The sequence below is a fragment of the Gekko japonicus genome, unplaced genomic scaffold (genome assembly GCF_001447785.1).
Source record: "Gekko japonicus isolate JY-2015 unplaced genomic scaffold, Gekko_japonicus_V1.1 scaffold2713, whole genome shotgun sequence".
NCBI lineage: Eukaryota > Metazoa > Chordata > Lepidosauria > Squamata > Gekkonidae > Gekko > Gekko japonicus.
In genome coordinates, this window is record NW_015165323.1 from 163,751 (window position 1) to 184,391 (window position 20,641).

At 46.4% G+C, this 20,641-nt stretch overlaps 1 protein-coding gene across 1 annotated transcript in view; it reads right to left on the reverse strand.

Annotated features, from left to right (window-relative positions):
- RAB40C (RAB40C, member RAS oncogene family) overlaps positions 1-20,641 on the reverse strand; it is a 45,254-nt gene that overhangs the window by 20,103 nt on the left and 4,510 nt on the right. The window contains exon 3 of the mRNA XM_015410529.1: positions 20,360-20,435. Within this exon, the coding sequence (XP_015266015.1) occupies positions 20,360-20,435 (76 nt within the window). The remainder of the gene's footprint in view (positions 1-20,359; positions 20,436-20,641) is intronic.

Consider the following 20,641-nt stretch of genomic DNA (forward strand, 5'->3'; position numbering starts at 1 on the left):
GCAAAACCTGGAAAACAGGCCAGGGTAGTTTCTGGCTTCGGTCGCATTCCAATCCCGCTCCTCCAGTCAAGCTTACAATTAAAAGAGGAACTAATATCACTAAGCCAATATTGACTCCTCAGAAGCCAGTCACACTCTCTTACTCCTCCACTGGCAAGGAGTCACTATTTCCAACAAGCCCTATATCCTCATGGCATTGCCTCATCCAACCAATTGTCTCAATTCCTGGCAAGCCTTTCAGGCACACATCGATGGCATGTTGTCCCCGACAAGGCAATTTTACTTGCACTCTTGGGACCTAAACTGGAAGGTACATACTAGTTCCAGTATATACAACAAACTTCTGACACAAGGCCAGATATATTTGTGGCCCCAAAGAGAAACTTTTTGGTGTGCCATTCAATTCCATATTGGAACATTCCAGTTTTGGTCATATTTCATTTATTGTTAATTGCCTAACATGTGTTACAGGGACTCTGTTGCTTGTTGTATTTTGCACTATTTGACCACTGAAGAAGGCTCTTGTGAGCCGGAATGCGTCAGGTCACATACTGTCTTTCTTGTGTGTGCATTTGTAACTTTGACTATTTTATGAGGCTTTATTTGGGCCCCTACTAGGTTTTTATATGTCTTTGTAATAAACACTCTTTGGTATACTTACTTATGTTTTTAACTTCTGGCCCCCAATAAGTTTTCTAAACTTCCTTTGGAGGTTTGTGCTTGGTTGGTTTAGATTTTCTCCCCTCTTTTTTTTTTTTTTGGAAGCCTTTCAGACTGACCTAGATGACCAACGGATAATGGCCCCTGAAACAAAGCCCAACGAAAGGCTGTTTTGCTGAGTACTCTGACCCAGTCTGCTCACCATTAGCAACCCTGCATTTCACACATTGCAGTGTGTATGAGATAATACCAAGATGCACTTCACATGGGAAGTTCACCAATATTTTGTTCTTTGGAAAAATCCATGCATGCATTCTCAAACCCACACAGAGCGAGGAATTTATTATTTGGCAAACTGCACCAGCTAACACAGAAAGAGAGGGGGAGAAAAAAAGAAGAAGCAGAGGCATAGGAAAAGAGGGTGGGGTCCAAAAGGATAAGGGGAAAGAGAAGGCCAAAGTGACGGAGATAGCAGGCAGAGGTAGGGTTATCAAGTACCTACCGCGAATCGGCGGGGGACACATGCTTCCCCACCGGAACATTCCTGCCTGTAACACACCTGCGTCGCACTATGCTGTTGCCCAGACGTGACGTCAGCACGCTGGGCACGTAGCCGGGCGACGCTCTGGCAATGGGGATGAAAACTCGAGTTTTCAGCCCCATTGCTAGAGCGTCGCCCAGCTATGTGCCTACGTCACGTCTGGGCGACAGTATAGTGCAGCGTGTGTGTTTTACCCACGGGAATGTTCCCGCCAAGAACTATGTGTCCCCTGCCGATTCACGGTAGGTACTTGGTAACCCTAGGCAGAGGAGAGGTAGATAGCCAAGGACCGGGAAAACAAGAAAAGATCAAGTGCCCACCCTGGCTTCAAAGAACTACCCCCAACCTTTGCCTATAGTCTCCTCGGACACTACATTCCATTTCAGAGACCAGAAGAGATCAACCCGCTTATGACTGCACTCCTCAAATTTAGAAAACTATACATTCCAACATAAGCAGGTAGCAACCAACGTTGCTCATTGTCACTCTTGGCAATCCCCACTTCACAGCCGTAGTTGTTTTTTAAACTGGTTTACAGAAGTTAGTGATCCCTCAAGCAGTCCTGGTCCTATTTGAAGAGATGCATCAGGTGAACAGGAGGGAGTGACTCCACTCTGACACCTCTACTCAAAGCTTTCTGGGCAAGACCAATTAGAAGCTAGTATGTCGATGACTCCCAGCTCTGTATTTCGTTCACTAAGCAACCAGAAGCGGCTGTTTCAATGTTAAACTAGGCTTAAAAGCAATGACCAGGAGACAGGTGCTCGCATGAAGCGGAAGATAGTCCCTGGACCTGTGTGTCTTGACAACTAGCAGATTTGGTCAAGGGTGCCTTTACTGCACAGGCTGCTCCCCTTCTTGAAAAAACTTCTCCCCTTCCTCCCCCATGATGTGAGGCTCTCGGACTGACTGCCGTGGAACACTCTGCGTGGACTATCTTTGTGTGTCACGTGCAAAATGTGGCTCCTTGCTTCTTGGATGATGCACAGAGGTGCAACCAATTCTGCAGCAGCTGGCCAACCAGATAGCATCCAAGCTTTTGCTTATCTCAGAAACCCTTCATGGCCAAAAAACTGTGCAACTGTTTCTCTCTCCATACACCCCCCCCCCCAAAACTAGATTTCGTGTTTCCCTCCAAGTTCCACCCTCTGCTTGTGAAATGGCCCACCTGGAGGAAGTCCACTGAAATATAACCCTAAGCCTTTCAGAAGGAGTCGCAAACTTTTTCTGTTTATTAAAGCAATGTGAGTAGAGATCAGCCAGGCTATAGATTCAATCTGTGTCTCATCTTGGAAGTTTTGGATGCCACTTTTGCTTTCAATGTTAATAAAGGGTATTGAGATTTTAAGCTGTTTCAAGCCACCTCAAATATCAAAAGTGGTTCCAGGCAGTATGGTTTCCTATGATAAATTATTTAGAAAATAGCAAAACAATTCTAAACAACCCGGCCTATAGAAATTTACTGTTCTTTAGACTGCATTGTACTGTATTTGATTATATTACAATCCAAGATAGCCTTAAAGTTAGCATAATTTCCTGTTTGTATTGAACTTCTTGAATGTTATCTAGTGTTGAAATAGTTTTTGTATCACTATTTATTGCCGAACACTGTTGTTGGGTTTTAGTTTATTTTTTAAAAAAGATTTTATTGATAGTACAAGTATACAGAAGAAAATTACAAGCATAAACCAATAAAGTAGTGCATAACCTTGCTATTACATGTAATGATGTTTATAACTTGTCAATTCCATAGAGTGTCTCAGTTGCTGACAGTATTGGAAAAAATTAATAAAATATATATTTTTAAAAAAAATCACACAAGTCAGCATCCTGGCCTCTAATTAAGAAGATGTCTTTTGTTCACATAAAATGCGAGAATGGCTGATATCCCCCCCCCTTTAAATTTCAATTGCATCGAGTCGCTGCATTGAGATTCACTGCGTTGACTCCAGGAAATATTGACTACCAGAATTAAGTTTCTTCTGAATGAATCATTTAGGCCGACAGAAATAAAGTACATTAACTAGATTTCCATAAAAGCCAGTCTAGCTGGCTCTTTAAAAACTGCCAGATTGCCATTCAAATACCAGATGCGATTAGTCCAGGAGGTGCGCCATTCCAGGGCCCTGGAGGCAGATACAGGATTGGATCCGGGGCCTGCAGATGGCAGAGGATAATAAACCAACTGAGGCTCATCCACGGGAGCCTCAAGAGACCAGCACTAATGCACAGGGACTCTTCCCTTACAATGCATCTTAGCTGTCCCAATGGCAGCGTTGCCCTCAATATAGTGGGCATATAGAACATGGGATGTGGCTTGACTGCAAAGGTGGACAAGAGACGAAAAAAGCAGTAGCGGCTGATGATGAGCCACCATACTACCTCACAGGAGAAATAAATACCCCATGGTCCTAAGCCAGGTCCTAAGCCCATGGGAGCGTCCACAACAGAATACAAGTAAGCCTCAACTCTCAGAGGGTCAGCAGGCTCCAGGTTTATAATTCAGGAAGAGACGCAACATGGAGAACTGGCAGAGGTTACTCAATTCATAAGAAAAATCAGTGTTTCCAGGACAGACACCCACCCCCCTTCGAGGACAGACACCCCCCCTTTCATTTTGTTTATAAGGAATGTACTTGAACACTCCCACACACAAATAAACACGAGAGAGAGAGAAACTGACACTACATGGCATTGCTGGGTGGTAATTTAAAATTTGTTTGGGAAGGAGTGTATGCAATCGCACATATAAACAGGAATGAGGAACTGGCACCTCACTACATTTTTGGTGAGCCTCGTGGCTGAATAGCCTTTCAACCCAAAACAAGGTCCAAGGCAGTCCACATCAACATGCTGACATGCTTTAACATATATACACAATAATTAAGTAAAAACATATAAACACACAACACCAAAACCCAGGACGGGGGCCAACATTCTGGGGGTATGCCAAATATGCCAAAGAAGTCCACAATAGCAACAACACAAACAGGCACAAAGAACTCTTTTTCCTTCAGAATATTCTTTCGCAAGGGTCAATTTCACACATTACACATCAGCACATCCTTGCACTCCACTGAGCCGCGATCAGTCTGATAAAGCTTACCCTTTTAGCACATACACACTGCACACTTTTTTTGTGCCCCCACCCTGCGGTGAAGCAATTTTCAGGCAACCAGATTTCAGCAGCAATCTTTTGAAGTCTTATCATGATGCAAGAAACATAAACCAGTGTGACAAAAGAGAGAGAGAGAGAGATTACAAAACAGGAGTCTGCAATTAAGTGGCTTGCTACATGAAACCTGAGAGATTAATTTAAGCGATTAAGTAGGCAGGCAGCCCTCCGTATGTATCTCGTGAATATACAAGACACGTATGATTTATACAAAACACCAGGCGAATGACACAGATCACCAGGCGTGGCTGTCAGTATTTCCTTATCACTTGACGCAAGGGGGGTGGGAATCCTGGCAGCTCACCAAAGCTCCCGTAACCAACACTCTACCTGAGAGACTTGGCAAACCAGGTTCATACAGGGGTGCCAAACATAAGGCCCCGGGGCTGGAACCGGCCCGTCCGGGGCTCTTACCTGGCCCGTGAGCAGCTGGTGCAATGGATGGAACAGGAGGCTGCTCGGGCAGGGTGTGAGCAACCTCGTCTGCAGCAGTCAAGCAGAACCCCTTCCCTTCAGGGGTAGCCTCACTGATAATTTGGGAGCTGCCGCAGCCACATTCAGACCGGCTCAGGGTTCCAAGGCGAGGCTGCACACCTCTCTGCTCGGTCTGCAGTTTCGGGGAGGCTGTCCTAGATGGCTGAGGAGATCAGCATTTGCACGTGGTGGCTGTGCTTCGGCCCACCGGGGGGGTGGGGAGGGCGGCGCTCTGTGGCCGTTTCTTCCACACATCAGGGGCCTAGTCCTGCCACTGAGCATGCAACTTGGCAGCCAGGCCTCCCTCCCCTGGCAGCCTTCAGCCATAGGCAGCTGCAGGGCCGGCTCACCCACTAGGCGAACTAGGCATTTGCCTAGAGTGCCGGGCCCTGGATGGGGCACCAAGATGTGCCTCTCCCCCTCCTCCCCCCCTTTGGTGGCGGCAGGGGGGGAGAGGCAGTGATGGTGGCAGCAAAAGGGTGGCTGGCTCCAGAGGTCTCCAGGCCCCACTGGGAGGTTGGCATCTGCGCCACAAGGCAGCCTCACCTAGGGTGCAGAAACACCTCGAGCCGGCCCTGGGCAGCTGCCACCTCGTGCGGGGGGAGCAGTGCTGGCGATCTCCAGCTCTACTGGTCCACTGGGTAGCCCGGGGCCTCTGCTTCTGAGACCAAACACAACTGGGACGAGCCCCTTCCGCCACCAAGGTGGCTTGTCTCTTTGCAGACATCTTGCAGGGTCTCCAAAAGCATAGTATGACATCATGACAAAAAGCCTGCCCCCAGAGCAGCAGGGCCCCTCGTGGGATAGGGCAGGGAATAACAACAACAATGCAGGGCTGGGGAAGGTGCAGAAAACAGCAACCAAATAGCCACTTAAAAAAAATCCCAATCAGTCCCAGATTAACAGGGGACATGAAAAGCTTTTATCTTCCTTTCCCGTAATACTAGAACTCGGGGGGGTATTCAGTGAAGCTGATGGGCAATAGGTTCAGGACTGACCAAAGGAAATGCCTTTTTACTTAATGAGTAACTAAGTTGTGGAATTCGCTGCCAGCAGATTTAGCGAGACCCGAGTGCGCCGCGTGACGGAGTGAGCTCCCGTCTCTAGTTCCAGCTCCTGCCATCCTAGCAGTTCGAAAGCAAGAAATCGCAAGGAGATAAATAGGTACCACTTCGGTGGGAAGGGAACAGCGTTCTATGCGCCTTGGTGTTTAGTCATGCCGGCCACATGACCACGGAAACATCTTCGGACAGCGCTGGCTCTTTGGCTGGAAAACAGAGATGAGCACTGCCCCTAGAGTCGGATTCGACTAGCTTTCGAGCAATGGAAACCTTTACCTTTTACCTTACAAGCACATATGGCACATATGGCTTTAAGAGGGAATTTGATTCTTAGAATTTGATTAAATGGCTGCAAGCCACAGTAGGAAAATTTCAGCAGATCTTATAAAGGAAAGCACAGCCTAAAACTTAGGGAACTCCAATTATAACACTATAGAGATATAGCTGAACAAATTATCATCTTTAAGGGATGGTACATGCTGTTAGCACTTGCAGTGAGCATGAAACCCCCCCCCCCAGTCCTTGTTTGGGGGTGGTGGCATGGAAACAGTATCAAATTTCTAGATGAAAATGAATTAAGTAATTTCCTGTTGGATTCTCCCTTTGAAGCTCTTAGGAAGGCAAATACAGAATTTCAGATGGGCAAAAGAATGCTCTGGATGATTAACGGTGGTCACGCATCCGTTTCTAAAAATTCTGATTTCCCATGTCAGAGTTTTGTCCATCTGTTCTTTCACAGGGGAACTGACTCCCTCATCCAACTTAAAGAGAAGTAGGGCATCCTTGACCAATAATTGCATATAGCACATTGGAGGATGAGCACGTGGACAAACCAGATAGGGTACGTGGTCACCCCAGGCACTTGACAGAGTGACCAAAGGTGTTCGTGGACACCACCACATTGGAGAGGGAGATGTTGCGTGCTCCTCCTCCCCTGCCCTCACCGGCTCTCTTCATGTAGAACCAGGGCTATTTTTGGGCAGGAACGCACAGGAACGGAGTTCCGGCTGGCTCCCAATTTGGCCACGCCCAGCAGGAACTCATTAGCATAATAGGCCACACCCAGCAGCAGGAACTCATTAGGATCGGCTACATCAGGGGTGTGTGGCCTAACATGCAAAGGAGTTCCTGCTACAAAAAAGCCCTGGGTTTTGACAACAAACAAGGTAAACAGAATAAGAAGCAAAAGGTGGGTGTGGCTGGATGAGCACACTTCTGGTAACATGGGGGTGTGGCCTAATGTGCTAATGAGCTGTGCTGTCAGGGTATGGCGCAATATGCTAATGAGTTCCTGCTGTTGTGTGTGGCCTATTATGCTAATGAGTTCCTGCTGGGCTTTTTCTAGAAAAAGAGCCCTGTGAACAATTCGCATATCCAAGAGAAGGTTAGAGCGGACCCCCCCCCAGTTGGCAGTTGTGTGGGTGCATGGTACTTAGATGGGCAGGGGCTTAACATTCCCTGAAACAGTGACGTAGCTCGTACCCATGGTCTGCAGCTATCCATACTAAGCTTCACTGCTCAATTCGCCTGAAAGTCTAAACGAGTCCTTTGATTGGCAAGCAATACGCTGGAGATGTCACACGTGTGATACCTGGCAGTGTCTTCTGCGCCATCCAAATGCCGCATTTAGACATCCAGAGGATTCTAGCAGTGAAGCTTTTTGTGGACAGTTGCAGACCGCAGGGAGAGGATCATAGGTAAGGTCATAGAGTTCCTGAAGATGTGGCCAGATCTTTCCCAGCACACTTCTGTTGTGATCAAAATGGCAGTGCGGTTTCCGTAGAAGTGAGCTTCCTTCACTGCACTGCCTCTGAAATGCCCAACCACAGTGCCGTTGGTTCCAGCTGTGAGTCTCCGCAAGCTTTATGTGTTTTAATTACTGTACTTTCTAAGTAAAAGAAAATTTTGTGTGAAGAGAACGAAAACCCAAACGATATCCAGCGATGCCTTGCAGAGTAAAGGAAGCCTTAAGTTATACATGTTATTGCTTTAGTACGCATTTACACTGATGACGCTTTGCGCCTGTGCAGAACAACCATTTGGAAACTTCTGGAGGAAGCTGTTGCATATTTTATTTTATTCCATTCCCTTCATTTATAGCCCATCTTTTCTGGCTGAGAGTAAAAGTGCATTACACAGTTTAAAAACATTGCCATGAAGACAGTATAATCACACACCATATCCATGGCTAAAAAAAGTATTGCTAAATGGGGAACAATGCAATAAAAGCAGTGCAATAAAAACTGCCTAATATTTTCATGGACATTAAATATGCCTTTAGGCTTAATCTTTTTAGGAGCAATAAAACCTCCCCTTCAGAGATGCATCCTAGAACTGAGTACATCTAAAGGGGAGGAGCTTCCCACTAGGTTACCTTCCTTCCTTCTTGGTAGCATCCATCCAAAATCTCTCCTTGTCTTTCAGAGTTTCTCTCCTGTTGTCCTGAATCAATGGTTGAGAAGTCTAGCAACCACAAACCGAGGAAAGTACAACGTAGAATGTTAATGCACCCATGCTGTGACCAGAAAGCACCTTCATGAATATGAATTCATATTATATGTCTGTCATCAGGCCTCACTGAAATTAACAAGCTCGCTGTTCAGCAGAACCTCCAAAGTACCTTCTAGTACTGCACAAAATAAGCAACAAAACCACCAAAACCACTGGCAACCAAAATCAAGATAAGCCACCTGCAGAAATCACGGTCAACAAACACTGGGACCTGGGCTACAGTATAAAAGCCATAATTCCACACAAATTCTCATTTTTTAAAAAAATGTTTACTCCATATAAAGAGTCCTTCTCCTGAAATGCTAAATGTCTCCCCTGAGTCACACTTCCCTGAAAGTAGCACATAAGGGTTTAGGGACAACAAGGATACCAGCTGAAATATTAGATAAATGTTTCCACATAAATTGGCTACTCTGGAGCAGTATGAGAAACAAAATCCCTCCGGGACACATTCTCCCACACCAGCGCCATATTCTGCAAGGATAGATGGCTGCAACATACAGGCTGTAAAAGGATGTTTGCTCCGTGCGGAACTTGAAACAGGATTGAGTGAGAACAACAGGAAGCGGCATCCTCCGCTGTTACAGGGACAACCCCCCCCCCAGCCCGTTTCGAGGGACCCCCCCCCCCCCCCCCCGGCCGTGCAAAGAGCATAGATTTGCCATTTTATTGGAAAGATGGAACATGGAATGAAATGCTTCTAGGCTTCCAATTACAGCACTTCCCAAACATGGTTTGGTCAGTGTAGTGTATCAGGCCCTGACAGGGCCGGGCATGCCTGGACTTGTCCAGGCACAAAGACTCTAGCTTCAGACCAAAAGACAATGGGCAAGTAGGATCCTAGCCAGGCCCAATGAAAGGGCTAGGTCCCAGGCCAAGAGGCCAATAGGTCTCTTGGTTACTGTAAATAGCCTATCAGGAGTGGGGGGGGGGGTGTTTTGTGGTGGGTTTCCCTGAGGGAATATAAGCCGGCCTGCGAGCCGGGTAAGGTGTCTTGTTCCTGACTAAATAAAGGTATGCTTAGCTGAAATCACTCTCCGTGAGCACACTTTTCAGTCAGGCTCTATGAAACGGGGCCCTTCCTCCCAATCATTTCCTAACACTCGGCTTCATTAGTTAAGTACGGAGCAGCATGGGGTCCAGCTAGAACTGAACCTGTTCCTGTGTATGACTAGGATGAAAGACCTTGGCGCTGCTCCCCCCCCCCAGCATTATCATGGAGAGCACAGCTGCTGAGGGAGAGAAGACGATGCCTCCCGTCCCCCCCCCCAGCAGAATTTCCAGCCTTATTGTGGGAAGGGGGGAAAGCCTCTAGACACAGAGGGCAGAATTACAGAAGGATGAAGACGCCTGCAGTAGATAAAGAGGGATCCGAGATGGAAGCCCTACAAAAACACAGTGTTGGAAAGTTTGGAGACTCGTCAATTAAACCCATCACGTTACTACCATGCATTCGGTTTACTCAAAAAGAAATGTCTGGTCAGTTTCTCCTTTCATCGGTTGTCTTCTCCAAGAATCTAAATTTTTAATTTTGACACAGGCCAATTTTTTATTCTATCCTGGTAACAAAATCAAAGGAAATACACTCTGGAAAGCCCCTCGTTTTGAGCACCGCAAGCAGACCGAAGGCATGGATCCAGTATAGCCAGTATTGTGGTGTTGTGATAAAGCGTATAGACGACCGAGCAATATGTTAGTGGACAAACTAAGGTGCGCCAATTTCCAAGACCATTGTCTTTGAAGGCAAGGTGGCATATTTTCCCCTGTTCCCTACTTCTGTGGATAAAGAGTTTCATATCCTATTCCTGAGGGTGCTGTACATATTCCAAGGAAACATTCCCTCATACCTTTCCAACTCCTAAAGGGAGACCCAAAGCAGATTACAAAACACATATAAAGTTGTTCCATATAAACCAGCAAGACCCACGAATGGTGCCACTGCAAGCAAGGTTCTAAGTTTAGTGAGCTTAAAAGGACATAAATCTATTTAGTAGCACACCATAGAACATTTCGGTGGCACTTAAGGGCATTTGGAACAACCAAGCATTGTGTAAATGTTTAGAAGGGGTTTACAAACGAAGAAAGCTTCATAGTTGGGAATCATGACAGAGGAGGCCCTGTTTCAAGCCTTCACAGATCTTATTTCTTAATTAAATAAAATGTGGAACAGAGCTTGGTCTGAGGGCACACGAAGGTTTTACAAACAATGACACACGCTTCTTGATATTTTGATCATTTTAATGCTGCTTTTCCAGATACAAATATTTACTCAAACAGCTATAAGAAAGCAAAGCTTATCAGTGAAGAAACAAACACACTGTATAAAACTTTTTTTAAAAGTTAAGCCAACCAGCAAGAGAAGACCCACAGATCTCAACCAAGACAAGACCAGAATAAAAACCAAATAGCAGCACAAATCAGGGGGAAAAAAACCTACATCGAAGGTTCTGGTCACACGGAGGATTTGCCCTGCGAAAGGGATGGATTGAGGGCGCATCAAATGGGCGCGATCATACAACAACATCTGGGAAGCGTAGCACACCCGTCTCCAACCCGTACCGTCGGCCCAAAGAAGTGGATTTAAAAGGCACTGGGGAAAAGGTAGTAGCTTCCGGTAAATGCGCGGCACGGGCTGGCGTCTGATCAGAGATGCGCCAGTAGCCCGTGGCATCCAGCAGCCATGTGCAGTAACGCAGTAGTGCCGTATTGCCTTGCTGGGACTACGCTGTTGCCTCCCTGGTGTGATTGGCTGCCGACGGCCTGAGGACAGAGCCGTGAGGAACTGTAAGATCGTGCTCACGTGCTTCTTTTAGCTCTGCCTCTAAAATGCCTCCCTTCCAGTGTGGATTTTCCCGCTCGTGTGACCGGGGCCTAAGTATACCAAGGAAAACTCCCTCTACACTGTGGAGTCTTGTGAGCAAAAAGTCTACTTTGTGAGCTCCTGGCATTAAAGTTGTGAGCGAGCGATTTGGCTACTGCATAAATTAGTTTGCTCTGGAGCCCTCCTTTCTGAGCTAGGACAAAAATGTGTGAGCCGGAGGCTAAAAAACGGTGAGCTAGCTCACACTAACTCAGCTTAGAGGGAACACCAAGCCAACAAATGAAGATCACAGGGATACTGTGACTATCCCATCAATCAAAGAAGCTTGTTTGGTGGGTACACAAAAAAGAGCCTTTTCAGTGGCAGCCCCATGATTATGGAACAACCTCTCCAGGGAGGTGTGCCTGGAACCCTCATTTTCATTCTTCTGGGGGGCAGTTAAGGACAAGTTTTATTTGATTAAAGCAGTCCTGAATTGTGATTTTTAAATTTCGGTTCTATGTATTTTATGCACCCTGTTTTATGTATTTTATTTATATTGTAGGCCACCTTGAGCTCTGTAAAGAAGAAAGGCAGTGAATAAATGCTTTAAATAAATTAACATAATTATAGGGATTTGCAGGCTGTGAACTGGCTTTGCAAAACTTGCTGGCTTTATGCACTGTACTTAATTCCTGACTGGAGATGAGCGGCTACATTTTCCATCATCTTCAGTGTCGGAGCGGTCTTTGTGGATGATCTCACACTGCAGTATTTTATTTAGCTTTTAATTTACTTAATTCCAGGCACTCTGAAATACAGGGGTGTCATCCTTGATCGCAAACCAAATCCTGATGCTTGCCAACATCCAAGTGTTATTTTTCCTTCCCCCAGAGTAGGTTAGGGTCCCCTACAAGGGACACACTGCTCTGATTTCTGAACTGCCAACGAAACTATCTGTATGTTTTAAGGAATCTTTTCATAGCTTTAAGAGCTAAGAATCTGCTTTATCACACAAACATAATTGCTCAGATTTTAGCAAAAGATAAATTCTGCACTGCGCAGGTTGGTACAGAACAAGGGACTCAAGACAAGCTTTCCTTGTGGTCCCTAAAAGGCTGTGATACTGTTTGCTCGCTTCAGTAAGATAGCGGCTAGCCGGAGCAAACAGCCCATACCTGAGCACGCTTCCAAGGCCAACTTGCCGGTAGAGACCCAAAATAGAATTTCCAGAGGAAGTATTTAGGAGAACACAAAGACGTGACGAACCAGGAAAGAACTGCCGACTACCGCATCACACCTCAGCGACAAGCACACTGCCAGAGAGCCAACTTTCTGGAGTTATCATCAACGCCACTACAGAACGAAAGAGAACCATTCCACTTTGCAGGAATCTAGCTCTGTAGAAGCACATATGCGGTTGCTAACGGCAGCCAGTGGTGAGGGATTCATGTGGCATTTCTGTTATTGGGATGGTGAATACAAGAAATGATACAAACTGTGGCACTGTCTATATGGGCATCTCTTTACCCAAGCAATGTGTCTGAGATGATCCTTCCAAATGTTTGGCAAGAAACACTTATTTCCATCTCTAGATTTCAAAAGTCTCTTAGTACAGACTGTATTTTGATCTCTCAGCCGCAAAGAACAAAACAGAAGTAGAAATCCTCTGCCAAACTTTTACATCTACACGTTAGGCATCTTGCAAGACAACCGAGCAATACTTATTCCTGATTTTACCAGACAGGCCAAGAGATCACCTGAGAAGGACCCAGTCCGTCACCAAGGTCAACTGTCTTAGTTTATGTTCCCTTCAGAGTTACCAGGAATTGAAACCAAGACCAGAGCCTCTCTTTTCCCTTTGACTTAAGATACAAAGGCAAGTGGCCCACTGTCAAATTCATTTTGGCTGGCAGGGGCTTTGACCAAACAGCCATTTAGCCCAAAATAGGCCTCTTTTCACAAGCTGTCCCAGAAACACAAGCGCAACAGAGGACAAAGTCTCCCTCAAGGAAGCAACAAACCGATAGTCAGAGGGGCATTGCTACAATCACTTCCCAAAACGATGGTTCGCTACCACTCTGTTACCATGCTAAACTTGTTATTCGACACTAGTGCTGAAGACAGCCATACACCACATTTGAGAGGACCAAAACCAACAGTTCACTGTATATTGCACTACTGTTTCACAACATAAAATCGTTACGTAAAAAAAAAACAGCAAATCATTCAGGCCAACTGCCACCTCGGCAATTCAGGAACCGGAGAGATAATAAAATGTAGACTCATGTAAGAACAAACAAGAAACGGGAAGGGGGTGTAAAAAGCAAGGTGAGAGAACCAGGGCACGGGAGCCAGGCGCTTCGTCCCAGATTCTTTGGGTATTATGTCAAAGTCATGCGAGCGAGGCTAGAGCTGAGCTTTTCCTTGAAGGGACTGCGAGGAGAACCGATGAAGCAATTGCCTTCGTGTTGCTTTTTTTTTGCTTGCTGCGTGTGCAATTCCACTGGAGCACTGCGTGTTGATTCATTCCCCAGCACTTGGTGAATCACAACAGCAGGACTCTATTTACAAACATTTGGCCCCACTTCACCACACTCCACAGTGCTTGGGAGGTCAATTGCCATTAGTTTCACACACACAGCCGCTCTTAACAATGTCACAGGGACACATCTCCACAGCACTCCATTAGGATTAATCTACCAACGCGCATCTTCAAAGTGGGGGGGGGGGAGTCTTAACGTTTGGCATTGCTAACAGAATAGTAGCTACAAAAGCAGCAAAGGTGAAACTTCCCTCCCCAATCCAATGTTCAGTACCACTTCAGTGGGAAGGTCACAGCGTTCCGTGCGCCTTGGTATTTAGTCATGCCAGCCACATGACCACAGAAACGTCTTCGGACAGCGCTGGCTCTTCGGCTTTGAAACGGAGATGAGTACCGCAACCCTAGAGTCAAACTCGACTGGCTTTCGAGCAAGGGAACCTTTACCTTTACCTTTAAACTAACTGCATGAATACACATGTAACCACCTTTTGTCAAATCATACCATAAGTCTGTCTTTCTTCTTTCATCCCTTGTTCTTAGACCAAAGCCTTGAATAATAAAACCGGAAAATTGACATAAAACCCATGTCTAAAAAACACCTCCCTTTGACACTTCTCTGCAGCCTCTAGAAATCGAGCAACAAAATAAGTATGTTGGGAAATCAGAATCCTCTAAGACAGGGATGTCGAACTCATTTGTTATGCGGGCCGGATCTGATATAAATGAGACCTTGCTACGTGGGTCATAAAATGTAATGCCAGGGAGCGGGGATATAAACTTTATAAAGGATACAAACACAAAGGTTTTTTTTTAACTTAAAATAAAAACATGCTTAGAACATTAGCACTCTTGCAATGTTTTGTTTATTTAACGGTGTCTGATCACTGACACCTCTTGCTCTGAAATACTGCATCAAAATGTCTGTGCTGTTGCCATCCTGAGTCTGCTGTTCAGGGGTGCACCGGTCAGCTGCAAACCTATGATGACGCAGCAGCAGCAGCAGAAGTGGAAGAAGAAGCAGAAGACAGCCGGTTCCACTGCGGGCCTGATAGAAGCCCTGGGGGGGGGCCCTGATCCGGCCCCCGGGCTGCACGATTGCCACCCCTGCTCTAACAGGAATGGAACCTTTTGGTCTAATGTCACTAGAGGAAGCATAGTCCATTTATCAAGGCACAGCATAACCCATTTTAGCCTAAACTGGAGCACATATTGTAGGAAAACGTGTACACGCATTGTGTACATATTCCTACACACACTGTAGGAAAATATGTACAAGAGAGTCCACTGACTGGAGGGGGCAGGGACACAGCCAAACTGAAAAAGGGATCCTAAGCAGATGACCCAGCAGCACCATTGAAAAGGGGCAGCTGAATCATCAATGCATAAACCTCCTACATAACTTTGGGCTAACCAAGGAATCTAAATAAGAAGGGAGTTTACCCTTAGATGGAAGTCCCAAGGGAAGACAAGGACACGGTCCTCTGAGCAACATAAACGAGTATAACTCTCATCTCTGGCATAAATCAGTTTGGCCACATGTTTTTTGCACCGATTTATAGAGGAAGGGGGAAAAGATCCTCCTCCTTAAGATTTACAAGCGGTAACTTCTGTTCAAAAAGCTGGAGCCTTATAAGCGTTCCTAAGGGTCAGGCTTACCAAGCCACACTGAAGGGCCTCAAAAAAAATAGATGAAACCAAAAAATTAAAAGCACGTAGCCAGGCACAGGCTTCTATTGAGCTAAGTATCAATTCATAACAAAGGGCCGACAATGAAATGCACTTGGGGAGCTCTCTGATTGCCTGTAAGAACAAGGGCTGCGCTCTATTTATAGAACTGTCTACAGCAGACCGTAGGTCTGTCCAGGTCAGCACTGGCAAGAAGCGGATCTCAGGCAGAGGACTTTCACATTATCTGTGACCCGATCCTTTCAGATGGAGATGTCGAGGGCTAAACCCTTTGGCATGCAAAGCAGACGCGCCCCACCATGGCACCACAGCCCTTCACTCTTTTTAGGACACTCAACGCTTTTCCCAACCCAGGTCAACAAAGCACAACATGCCTGTTCGATATAAAAGCTAGCTGTGCTGATCAATGTTCCCTCTAAGCTGTGGAGTCTTGTGAGCAAAAATTCACCTTTGTGAGCTCCTGGCATTAAAATTGTGAGCAAGCGGTTTGGCTCCTGCATAGATTAGTTTGCTCTGGAGCCCTCCTTCCTGAGGGAAGACAAAAATGTGTGAGCCAGAGGCTAAAAAACTGTAAGCTAGCTCACACTAACTCAGCTTAGAGGGAACACTGGTGCTGATACAGTTCATGATTGCATTTAATACAGAATAGACGGTCTTCTCTTTTTCTATAAGGTCCTGAACCATACAGGCCCTATTTACACGGCACTCCTATCTAAAGGGATCTCCAGTCATCTGCAGCACATTCTCTAAAACAGATCATGAGAAAGTACGGCAAACATTTTAAAATTGGCATATTGGGGGGGAAGATGCCTTATGAATCCTGCTCTGTGTTAATTCCTTGCAGACGCCAAACTCTTTGTCACACAGCTGCCCTGTCACTTAAACACACTGTCAAACGGTCAGGGGAAGAGGAGGGAGACTTACAATGACTCAGCCCTTCCCTTATGTACAAAGAACAGGGCAATAATCCAAAAAGAACAACTTGGACAGGATTGTTCTGTTTCTGTTGTCGGAGAAGGGGCAAGCAGCTACATCTTAAGCTAAAAAAACGGGGTAGCAACCAAGGCTCCCTTCTAAGCCGTGGAGTCTTGTGAGCAAAAATTCTACCTTGTGAGCTACTGGCATTAAAGCTGTGAGCGAGCGATTTGGCTAATGCACCAATTCGTTTGCTCTTCAGCCATCCTTCCTGAGCTAAGACAAAAATGTGTGAGCCGGAGGCTAAAAAAACTGTGAGCTAGCTCACACTCACTCAGCTTAGAGGGAACACTGGTAGCAACATCATTTACGTGGGACGCTGCCCTTTCCACTGGGGGTAGGTAGGCTGTGTGTGGGAAAGCTCTCCAGGATGGTCATGTATATTCCTGCACCCAGAATTTCCCCACAGGGTTGAGCTTCCAGAGATGCATCTTGTGGACATCTGATCCATATGCAACACAGAACACTAAGAGGAGGAGGACTAAAGCTTCAGAACTCTCTCCCGGTACTTTCCAGGCCTTGTGGACATCTGGTCCAGCCTGCATCTTGTGGACATATGATCCATATGCAACACAGAACACTAAGAGAAGGAGGACTAAAGCTTCAGAACTCTCTCCCGGTACATTCCAGGCCTTCGTGAATTACAGATGTCCCCCACCTACCTATGTGCTTTACAGCCCTGTGATGCAAGCCAAGTATTGCATTTTTTCCCCTTCCTGGAGTCTCAACAGTATTTGTGAAAGAACAGAGGCTCAATGCCAAGGAGGAAGAAAAAGCCACCGCAATGTAAGTAATGGGGGGGGGGGTTGTTTAAAGGCAGCGATGAGCATAAACCAACTTCCAGAAATTAAGTACTGATTTCGCTTTCGTTAGCATTGTGTGCATGCGCACCTGTGCTTGTTACAGGCACAAGGAGAATTAGAAGCTAACCTAGGACAGCCATACCAATATCAGCTGTGTGCGGAAAGAAATGAAGTCTGCATTCTGGGGAAGTCAACTAACTCTCCACAAACAGTCGGATATCAAAGCACTTTAAGCAATGAGCATTTGGTTTTCCTAAAGCCACAAATGAAGAGCCAGAGAGATACTCAGGATTCATCCTTCACTCTATCCCCCAGGGAAATCTTTCCCATAAATGTGCCACTACAAGTATTTCAGAATTTTTCAGTTGTTCTAATAACCCACTTTGCAAGACAAGCTGTTTTTATACTTGGAATTCCAAGAACCACTGTGCAGAAGAACATAAGAGATGCCAATGTTGGATCAGGCCAAAGGCCCATCCAGTCCAACACTCTGTGTCACACAGTAGCCAGAAATACCAGGTGCCCTCAGGAGGTCCACCAGTGGGGCCAGGACATTAGAAGCCCTCCCACTGTTGACCCCCCCCCCCCAGGCCCCAAGAAAACAGGGAACACCCTGCCCCACAATAAGAGAAGCCAATGTTGGATCAGGCCAAAGGCCCATCCAGTCCAACAATCTGTCACACAGTGGCCAAAAATACCAGGTGGCATCAGGGGGTCCAGCAGTGGGGCCAGGACACTAGAAGCCCTCCCACTGTTGCCCCCCCCCGGGACCAAGTATACAGAGCATCCCTTGCCCCATAAGAACATAACAGAGAAGCCCATGTTAGATCAGTCCAATGGCCAGGACGTTGGAAGCCCTGATGGTTTAGATACATTAGAAACACAGATGGTTTTCTACACCACTTACAAAAGCTTACTTTTTCGGGTGGCATCTAAATCATCCTGAGCAAGTTACACAACGGATTTTCTTAGTTTCCTCTAGAAATGTCCTGGGATAGGACTAATTTGATGCTGGGAAGTGAAATTTACTAAATATAGGGAAAGGACCAGAGTATGTGTGGAAACGAACAAAGAAGATGTCAGGTTTTGCACAAGAGGTCTGGCATGTTTCAAAGTGGTGGTTTGGGGGCAGCACTGCCAGGCCTTTGAGCTTCATATGAAAAGGGAATGGGAGCATTTCACAGCCAGGCTGGTGGTTCAAAGCTGCTAGTGTTGACGATACGTGACAGTTAACTATGAACAAATGAACGGCAGCTAATAAGCTACCAAACGCAGAAGTTCACCTCCGTTTCAGCAGAGGACAAGAACAGACACGTAAGAAAGCTCGCAGTGACACCGGCTTCTCTCTAGTCTCTTTTAGAAAATGTTGTTGTTCAGTCGCACAGTCGAGTCCGACTCTTCGCGACCCCATGGACCAGCTCCCGCCAGGCCCTCCTATCCTCCGCCGTCCTCTGACGTTTGCTCAATTTCATGTTCGTTGCATTATTGACACTGTCTAACCATCTCGTCCTTTGCCGTCCCCGTCTTCTTAGACCTTCAATCTGTCCCAGCATCAGGGTCTTCTTCTCCAGTGAGGGCTCCCTTCTCATTGGGTGGCCAAAGTATTTGAGCTTCAGTTTCATTATCTGGCCTTCCAGGGAACAGTCAGGGTTGATTTCTTTGAGGATCGACTGATTTGATCTTCTTGCAGTCCAAGGGACTCTCAAGAGTCTTCTCCAGCACCATAGTTCAAAAGAGTCTATTCTTCGGCGCTCGGCCTTCCCTATAGTCCAACTCTCGCAGCCATCCATGACTACTGGGAATACCATTGCTTTGACTTTTGTTGGCAGCGTGATGTCTCTACTTTTTATCATGCTGTTTAGGTTCGCCATCGCTTTCCTCCTAAGGAGCAGGCGTCTTTTAATTTCATGGCTGCAGCCACAGTCTGTGGTGATCTGGGATCCCAGGAACGTGAAGTCTGTCACTACTTCCACGAAAATGTAGCACTCCAGAAAAGCTGAAATTTGTGTAACACCCCTAGCATGGCAACGAACCCCAAGGCACCCAATGCAGTTCTTGCATTCTTGGGCTGTTTTCAACAGCAACAAAACCAGTGTTTACATAAATGCCTATCCCAAAGGACTGCACGCAAAAATAAGGACAGGCACTCGCAGGCAGGCTTGCTATCTAAGGTAGCAGCGGCACAGATGACAGGAAGAGATGAGGTGGTTCAGCCACAGGCCTGTTTGGGTTTGAGGTGGAGGCTTTTATTTACACAAAAAGCTAAAGAGTCATTGGCAGATGATGCATCAACATTCCCGACACACTGCTAAGCCAATGCCATGCTAAGTACAGAGCTGCACATGGAGTCAGAACCCCTTTTCCCACGGGGACTGCCGGTTCTGAGCCCTTCTCAGCAACAGTAAGGTCAACTATTATAGTCTCTTCCTCTCCCTACCATTTTTAGGAGACGTAATTTTTTTTTTTTTAAACAACTTAAGGTGCTTCTGTCCTTTCATAAGATCAGGTAGCCACTGTCGGACCACATATTTTAGAGATGACCCTGCCTTATGAGATTATCACTGGATTATATCCAGTGTTCCCTCTAAGCTGAGTTAGTGTGAGCTAGCTCACAGTTTTTTAGCCTCGGGCTCACACATTTTTGTCTTAGCTCAGGAAGGAGGGCTCCAGAGCAAACTAATTGATGCAGTAGTCAAATCGCTTGCTCACAACTTTAATGCCAGTAGCTCACAAAGTAGAATTTTTGCCCACAGGACTCCACATCTTAGAGGGAACATTGATTATATCTGTATTTTTTTGTACACACTTGCTGCTTTGGATATCTCGACTTTCACCTCACTGTACTCATGCTGAATTTACGGTTAACCACTCCAGAAAGCAGTTGCTGAGAAACCATTTTGAAATGAAAAGAAACGAGAGGTTTAAAGTGACCCAAACCCCACCGGATGGCTCCAGCAGCATCCAGTTTTTTGCCCGCTTTAACCAATTCACCGGGGAACACCGTTCTACGTAATCCCCACCCTGTTCCCTCACGCCGCTCTCTCCACCCTTGCCAGCTTGCGTGCGCACTAGGCCAGCGGCTTTGCACGAGCGGTGATCAGCGAGGGCTCTATGAAGGTGGAAGTCGCGTCACGGCCAAGTCCTCAGGCTCAGCGACACAGACAGGCAGCAGGTCGTCCTGCTTAAACCCGGGTCTCCCGCAAACTGCATGCAAAGCACAGAACATGGGAGGGGGGTTCAGAACAAAAGGGGGTATGCAATAGGGGAGGGCCCACTGCCACTCCTGCTGCCTGTGACTCTCTCACCACCACTCTCTGTTCTCCCAGGTGCTTTTCTCCTCAATTTCCAGTTCACAAACGAGGCTGGCAGAGCAGAAGAGCACAGGGAAAGAGAATAATAAACGAGAATAA